At 40.7% G+C, this 8,279-nt stretch overlaps 1 protein-coding gene across 2 annotated transcripts; it reads left to right on the plus strand.

Moving 5' to 3' along the window:
* Positions 1-506: 506 nt before the first annotated feature.
* LOC307054408 (uncharacterized protein C4orf46 homolog) lies at positions 507-2,248 on the plus strand (the record flags this gene model as incomplete). 2 transcript variants are annotated; one of them, XM_079706083.1, is made up of 2 exons in its annotated part: positions 507-686; positions 2,058-2,248. In XM_079706083.1, the coding sequence occupies 2 exons, from the start codon at positions 507-509 to the stop codon at positions 2,211-2,213; spliced, it is 336 nt and encodes a 111-aa protein (XP_079562209.1). In that variant the 3' UTR covers positions 2,214-2,248. The 2 variants fall into 2 exon arrangements, 1 of the variants encoding a protein (XP_079562209.1); XR_013810937.1 differs by lacking the exon at positions 507-686 and adding an exon at positions 1,301-1,977 and having other exon boundaries at positions 2,058-2,186.
* Positions 2,249-8,279: the final 6,031 nt, after the last annotated feature.

The following is an 8,279-nucleotide window of genomic DNA, read 5'->3' on the forward strand; positions in this document are numbered from 1 at the left end:
GAGTCTCCGCCTCCCTCCTCAGCGACCGCTCCGCCTTCACGGCGCTCCCACCTCCCTCTTGCTGTGCACTGACGCCTCGCGAGACGCGACGAAGGCAGCGCTTCCGGGTCACGGGCTGAGGGGAGAAGGGAAGAGGCTCCAAGTCCCGGCGCCGCCCGCGGCTGCAGGCGGCGCGGCCTCTCACCCGGGCGCGCGGAGGCCGCCGGAGCTCTGTGGGGCCGAGACCACCAATCCCAGGGTGCTTCGCGCGTGCAGTGCCAAGAAGGTGGGGCGGAGCGGCGCGCACGGCACCCTGGGAGGTGTTGTCTTCTGCTTCTGGAGCGCAGAGCCGCCCGAGGCGCACTCACTGGCACCTGATTGGCTGTCCCAAGAAAGTGACAGGGCTTCGCGGCCCTGGGCCGAGAGCGGCGAGGAGGCGGGCCCACTGGGATTTAGGCGCGAGCGGTTGAAAGTCGGTTGGTATCGGTTCGGCCGCCGAGGTGCCGTCCCACCCCCCAGCCCGCTCCATGGCGGACCCGGAGGAGCTGCGGCTTTCCCCGCAGCCGCCGCCCTCCTCTGCCTCGTCTTCAGACGCGTCTTCAGCATCTTCCCCCGTCACCCCGGGGGGTTTGGGCCGGCCGGTTCCGAACAGGAACAGCGGCCGGCCGGTGGACCCGCTGGAGGAGGTGGAGCTGCAGATCGGAGACGTGAGTGCGGCCGGCGGGTCCGGGCCGGTCCCGCCCGTGTTCAGGATCCGCGTCGGGTGTCCCGGGCACCCCTCCCGCGCCCGCGCCGGGTTTTCTTCGTGCCCGGCCGCCGGGTTCCCGTCCGGCGCTGTAACCCGAAACCGCGCAGTTCGCATCGCCCGCCCCACCTCGTCTGCGGGGCTGAGGGCCAGGCCGTGATCCCTCTGCCGGGACTTAAGGCGCCCCCGTCCCGGTTGGCCGTCTGCCCAGAGCCCGCTGACAAGGCGATTATCTGTCCGGGTGGACCCAGTCAGGACGGGTCACTTCCCGCCCGGGGGTCCAGACGGCTTCCGCTAACGGGGCAGAGACCCCTCCCCGGGGTGTCTGCCGGGATGCCGGGTCTGGACGGCTTCTGTTGAAACTCCAATTTCCAGACCCCGCCTCCCCGAGGGGTCCCGGTTTCAGGATTTAAGGTAAAATGTAGGGTGTGTCTTAATTGGGAGACCCTCCCGTGCAGATCGCAAACTGCGGAGTGAGCTCCGTTCATGTCTCGTTGCTCAGTCGGTATTGGTTGTTCTAGAAGATGGCGAGAGTGGTGCTGCAGTTTCTGTCTCTGCTGAGCAGGCTGGTTCCAAGTGAGCGCGTAGAATGCAGTGCGATGTGTAACTTGAGTGAGGGTCTGTTCTTTGGTCTGTACGTTTTCACGGTCTGCCGCGTTCACAGGTAAAGACAGTGGAGCACGGCCCTTGGTACCCACGTATCAGTAAGAGCTGTGTCATAAGAAGACCTTCAGATACTTCTGGTACTTGGTGTCAACGGGCCCAAGGCGTCTTGTTGAGCTAAATGAGACTCTAATGTATTTTCAACGAAAAAAAATGCTGACTGCTCATGTCTCATCCGTCATGGATTATCTTTCTCGCAGACATACTTCCTCAAAGCTTACTTCATATAGAAGAACTTCTGGGACTTCCCGGGTGGTCCAGTGGTTAAGAATCCGCCTTGCAACGCAGCGGAGGCGGGCCCAAGCCCTGGTCGGGGGACTAAGATCCCGCCTGCCACCTGGGCATCTGAGCCGCGCGCTGTAGAGCCGGCGCCGGGCAGCTAGTGAGCCCGCGTGCCCCAAGGACGAGCCTGCCTGCTGCAACTACGACGCGATGCAAGCAAAGAAGCAACTAAATTAAAAAAAAAAAAAAAAAGAAAGAAAGAAAATTTCTTAGGCTCCACGAAAGAGCTGATGTTTTAGTTTGTAGATTTTTTTACTTTTAAAGAAAATAACTTGGGCATTGGATTCGAGGTTCTAAGTTATTTTCAGGTTGGTTTATAAGATGCGGAGAGAATTTTAAAAAGAAATAAGCTTCTATTGTTTGACTTTTTTTTTTTTTATAATTTCAGGCAGCATTTTCATTAACCAAACTTCTTGAAGCTGCATCTGCAGTCTCAGCTCAAGTGGAAGAGCTTGCCTTCAAATGTACAGAAAATGCACGTTTCCTTAAAACATGGCGGGACCTCTTGAAAGAAGGCTATGATTCCTTGAAGCCTGACAACTGATTTGACTGTAATAATCCATACCACCTCATTTATGATGTGTGCACATGTACCGTGTGGATAGGATAATCACCAGCAGTTCTGTATACAGAAGATGAAATTTTCCTTGGTTTTCTTCATTTTGTGAAAACAGAATATGATGTTATTTTTGATGCTGGCCCGTTTATCTTTAAACACTTTCTGTTCTCTAAACTTTCAAAGACTCTTCTATGAAAGTTAATCAGTAGATAATATTAATAATGCCACAGTGCTACCAGTAGCAAACTAGGTGGACCATTATTCTCTTCAGTTTGCAAGAAAATATCAAAAATGGCAGAGTTTGAAGTCGAGCTTTATTATATGGACCAATGTTAGATTCAGCTCCATTAGGCTAAGTTTCCTAGAACCAATGATTGTGTCTTAATTACTTATATATGTCCAGCAGCTGGAAGTCTGTTACACAACAATCACTAAATGTTTGATGAATAAGTGTTGACAACGCAGTTAAAAGCTGTTTTTTCTTCCTGTTTTTAGCATAAAGGTTATAATTGTTTCTCGAAAAGATATTTGAGTCAGAACCTCATTGACCTGAAGGAAAATGTTGTCTATTTTTTAAACAGGATTTTGAACTTTAACTGTTGACAGCTTTTTAAAATATATGATAAATATTTTTCACCCTTCTATGATGCTTTCCAAAAAAGCTTTTACTGAAACCTGTCTTGAAAGAATGCCTATTTTTTTTCCTAAGGTTAACTGCTTTTATGGATATTTCTCATATTTGATGTTGTTATATGTTTGCTCTCTTTAATGTGCCTTATCAAAATTGTGGCTCTGTATTATTACTTTTGGAGCTTGGCAAGTAATAATTCTAAATTCTAAATATAATTCTAAACAAGTTACTTTTTAAAAATACATCAAATTTAAATGATGTAATTATTTTCCTATTATTTGATCTTCATGACAGTGTTCTATTTTACTTGTCCCGTATCTTACGTTGCACTCCCTCTCTCTCTCTTTCTCTTTTTTGGTGGGTTTGTGTCTTATATGTCAGTGATTGAACCAACTAATTCTCTTGCTGTGTAACTTCAGGATACCTCTGATACAGTATCTTACTTCTTTGTAGGTAAGGAGGTATGTACAGAACTATATTCCCAAGCCCCACAATGGGCCTGTGAAAGGGGACACATGGATGGGCAAAGGATAGTTTTGTTTAGCATATTAGGTCATGGTTCTTGATTAATTTTTTTAAGTTAAGGATAACACATATGGTGTGTTCCTATACCAAAGAGATGCTTATTTTGATATTAGAAAACGGTTTTTCTTATGTGTCATGAAAATTGCAATTTTTAAAATGTACAAAAATAAACTTTTGTTCAAACCAAATGTTATTTCCATTTCTTTGGGTTCATTATTTTAAAACTTTTTACTGAAATATTTCAAACCTAACAGAAAAGGTGAATGATTTAAAGAACACCCATGTATTCTCACCATGTGGATTTAATGAATTAACATTTGGTATGTTTTCTTCAGATCTATGCATGTATGTAAATGTTAGATGCATTTGGAGCTTGTTTTGTTGCCTCTTTGATCCCATCCCCTTCTTCTCTCCCCAGAGATAACCACTGTCCTAGAGGTGGTGCATATTCTAGTTTGAGTTCTTGTATTTTTAATACGTATGCATGGTTTCAAAACACTACAAAGTACTGTCCTGAAACTAATACTGTAAATCAACTATACTTCAGTTAAAAAAAAAAAACTGTACTATTTTGTGTATGTAGTAACCAGCCACCAGAGGGCTCCAGTGGTCTCTTGCCTGATAGCCATGGCCTTGTAGAGTCTCCCACGTTGAATAGTGCTGACTTGTGTAAGTACCAACCTATTGAGGAAATGCAGTGTGAATTCCCAGACCATACCTTTTGTCCATTTTTCTGTTATGTTTTGTGTTTCCCTTATGGATTTGTAGATATTACATATTTTGAATATTAACTAATGATCCATTATGTATATTTCAACTATCTTTTGTAGTCTGTGGTTTATTTTTATATTTGATTATAGAGTCTCCTTGAATAAACGTTTTTCATTTTAATTTAATCTCACCAGTCTTTCATAATAGTGTTTTCTGGGTCTTGTCTAGGAAATGTCATAAAGATGCTCTCCTATATGTCTTTCCAAAAGTTAAAAAAGTTTGTTTTTAATGTTTAGGTGTTTAATCCACCTGAATTTCTTTTTGCTTATGGTTTATTTTCGAGTTGTGTTTTGTATGTGTATAAGTGTTCCTCCAAATACCATGTTTCAAATGCTACATGTCATTCGATTGCCATATAAATGCCTCGGTCTGAGCTCTCTATTCTTTTGATCTATTTGCTTGATCTCAAGCTAAGATTCCCTGTAACTTCCCCTGTTTTGGCTGTGTCATGAGTGTGATCTGTACTACTTTGGTTTTTGTGTGAGTTCCTCTCCCTGCCTCCCCCATGTATGTTTTTTTAAGTTAGAAAAAGCATGTTAGTTGATTTCTAATTTTATTTAATTGCCATCAGCTTGGGCTAACCCTGATTTCAGGCACTGAGCCATCTGTGGACACTTTAGTTAATTCCTCTACCAAACTTATAGCTGCTAATGTCGGAGCTCACAGGCCTGCAGCTCCGCTCTGCTTATAGTTTCTGTTGCCCGGTAGGGTCCACAGAGAAGTTCATCTTATTTTCAAGAGCGGCTTTTAAAGAAAATCATCCCGTTTTATATTTCTTTTTGCTCTGCTTCATGGGAGAGACTGGGGAAGAGCTCAGAGCATAAACATTTCTTAAAGACTTCAGAAAAAATTTTAAACTTAGTAGCTCATTGCCAGCTCTATACCAGCTCTATACAAACCTCAGAGGACAATTTATTATTCTGACTGATGTAAACTTTTAAAAGCCTCAAGAGGCTGAAGTCAATAAGATGGAATTTTTAGCATTAAAATAGTGTATTTAGTTTTAAAAGTTCCTAGTATGAAATATGCATCAGACACTATGCTGGGAGCTTTATAAACATTATTTCATGAAACCATATTAGCTCTCTGAGGAAAGTGATATTATTCCTATCTACAGAATAGAAAACAGGCTGAGATGAAATAATATGTCTGAGGGCCTCTGACACCAAAACTAATATGCTTGTCTATAACATACCTAGCTACCTAGCTTTTGGTTAGACCTATTAAATTCCAGGTTGTGATTTTATTTACTCTTCTCATGCAATGGTTTATGTGTCAACTTGGCTGGACCACAGGGTACCCATATATTTTGGCCAAACATTCTGGGTGCTTGTGTGAGGGCATTTTTGGATGAGATTAACAATTAAATTGGTAGCCTGAGTAAAACAGATTGCCCTTCATAATCTGGGTGGGCCTCATTCAATCAGTCGAAGGCCTTGGAAACATAGCTCTTCCTGCCTGATGACCTGTGAACTGAAACATTAGCTTTTCCTGGTTCTACAGAGCTTCTGGCCTTTGGACTTGAACTAGGACATTGGCTCTGCAGGTTTTTGGACTTGCCAGCCTCCATAATCACATGAGCCAATTCCTTATAATAAATCTCTTTATATATGTAAACATATACATATATATATATATATATATATATATACACATTTGTTGAAAGCCTACCACATTCTTCATGTGGAAAACGTATTGGTATCATTCCGTGTAAGAACAGAAATGACTCAGACAAGCCATATTTTTAACAGAATTAAAGTTTGGGTAGTTTATTTTCAAAAGAAATCTATATAATTATTCAATAAATTTGTTATGTTTTTGATTCCAGTATTTTCATGTTTCAGACATTTGGGGGGTATTTGAAACTACCTGAAAACATTTTATTCCTGTGTAGTGTTTTCAAATTATGAAAGCAAAAAATTTCAATAGCTCAGAGCTAAAAAGTGTCTGATGAACTTGCCGACCACATGAACAGAAGGTGAATTCATCCCCTGATGACTTTCTCTGTAGAGTAAAAATGTCCTATAGGGTAAAACATGCAGATCTTTTCCCCCTGAAGTTCAGGTCCTGAATCAGTGCATTATGGCCCTTTTTTTTCTTTTTCCTTAACTGCTTTATTGAGATATAATTTACATACCATAAAATTCACCCATCTAAATTGTACAATTCAGTGACTTTTCATATAACCGCAGAGTTGTTTATCTACCACTACAATCAATTTTAGAACTTCTTTTTGCCCAAGAAGATACTCTGTACTTCTCAGGCATCATCTCCCCAACCCTCCCACCTCAGTAACCTCTGATCTACTTTGTCTCTATGAATCTGCTTATTCTAGATATATCATGTAAATGGAATCATACAGTTATTTGAACTTTTTGTGCCTTGTTTATTCGCGTTCATCATGTTATAGCATGTGTCAGAATTTATTCCTTTTTATGGCTGAATAATATTCCATCATATGTATACACCACAATTTGTTTATCTGTTCATCAGTTCACGGGCACTTGGGTTGTTTCCGTCTTTTGGCTGCTGTGAATAATGCTATGATGAGTATCTGAATACAAGTATCTGAGTCCTGTTTTCTTCTGGGTTTATACCCAAGAATGAAATTGCTGTATCATATGGGAATACTATGATAAGCTTTTGAGGAATCACCAAACTGTTTTCTACAGTGACTGCATCATTTTACATTCTGACCAGCAATGTAGAAAGGTTTTCAATATCCACATCCTTGCCAATACTTGTTATTTTCTGTTTTTGTTTTTTTTTCAAATTATAGCCCTCCTAGTACGTGCAGTGTTATCTCATTATAGTTTAATTTGCATTTTCCTAATGATTAGTGATATTGAACATGCTTATTGGCCATTTATGAATCTTCTTTGGAGAAAAGTCTATTCAAGTCCTTTGCCCATTTAATAAATTGGGTTGCTTGTCTTTTTTGTTGAGTTATAAGAGTTCTTTATATATTCTGGACATTAAACCCTTCTCAGATATATGAATGAAACTTCTTTCATTCTGAAGTTTGTCTTTTCACTTCTTTTAATAATGTTTGTTGATGCACAAAAGGTTTTAACTTAGATGAAGTTCAGTTTATCCATTTTTTCCCCTTTTGTTGCTCATGCTTTTGTTGTTATATCTAAGAATCCATTGCCAAATCCAGGGTTTGGAAGATTTCCCATATATTTTCTTCTAAGTGATTCATGTCATATTTATGTCATCGATTGGTTTTGAGTAAATTTTTGTATATGGTGTAAGGTAGGGGTCCAAATTCATTATTTTGCATATGGATATCCAGTTGTACCAGCACCATTTGTTGAAAAAACTGTTCTTTCCCCATTTGATTGTCTTGGCATCTTTGTTGAACATCAACTGACTGTTAAATATGAGGGTTTTATTTCTGCACTCTCACTTCTGTTCCACTGATCTAAATGTCTATCCTTGTTCTAGCTTTTCTGATTCATTCCTTTGCCATACTTTTATTCTCTTTTTATGATCTCATATAATGGTGCTCATTTAAAGCAAAAAGACAACTGGGAAGGAAGTGACAGAGAGGTGCTGTTTTGAGTTAATATCAGAGCTCTTTTTTCATAGTAATATGTTTATTGGCTCTCAAGTATACAGACTTGAAGAGAGGTAAGATGAGTTCTTAAAACAAAATGTCTGTACTTTGCTAATAATCAGACATTTTCTCTGATGCTAGTATACTGATTATTCCAAAACCGTAAACCTTTATTTAAGAGTGTCTGTGATTCTTACTTTTGCTGGTAAGCAAGACAGACAAAGCTCTACCTTAAACTAGGAGCTGCAGATGGACTTTTTATATTCTTGTAGTTAAATACAACTTAACACTGCAAATTGAAAAGATTCTATACTGTCTACTCCCAGGAATTTACTGCAGTGCCATGCACATAGTGGGTACTCAGTAAATGCGTGGTAAAAGAATGAATGAACCTTGAAGTAGATTTCTCTTAGTTTCCTATCCAAAATATGTACCAGTTTATACACATTATCAATATAATTTATTTCCCTTTACATGGGTATCAGTCATTTTGATTTTTTCCCAAATAACCTCATGTCCATGTAAGCTAATTTATTTTAGCCGTTATTATAAATTATTTTGTGGC

Source organism: Hyperoodon ampullatus (genome assembly GCF_949752795.1).
Source record: "Hyperoodon ampullatus genome assembly, chromosome: 1".
NCBI classification, from domain to species: Eukaryota; Metazoa; Chordata; class Mammalia; order Artiodactyla; family Ziphiidae; genus Hyperoodon; species Hyperoodon ampullatus.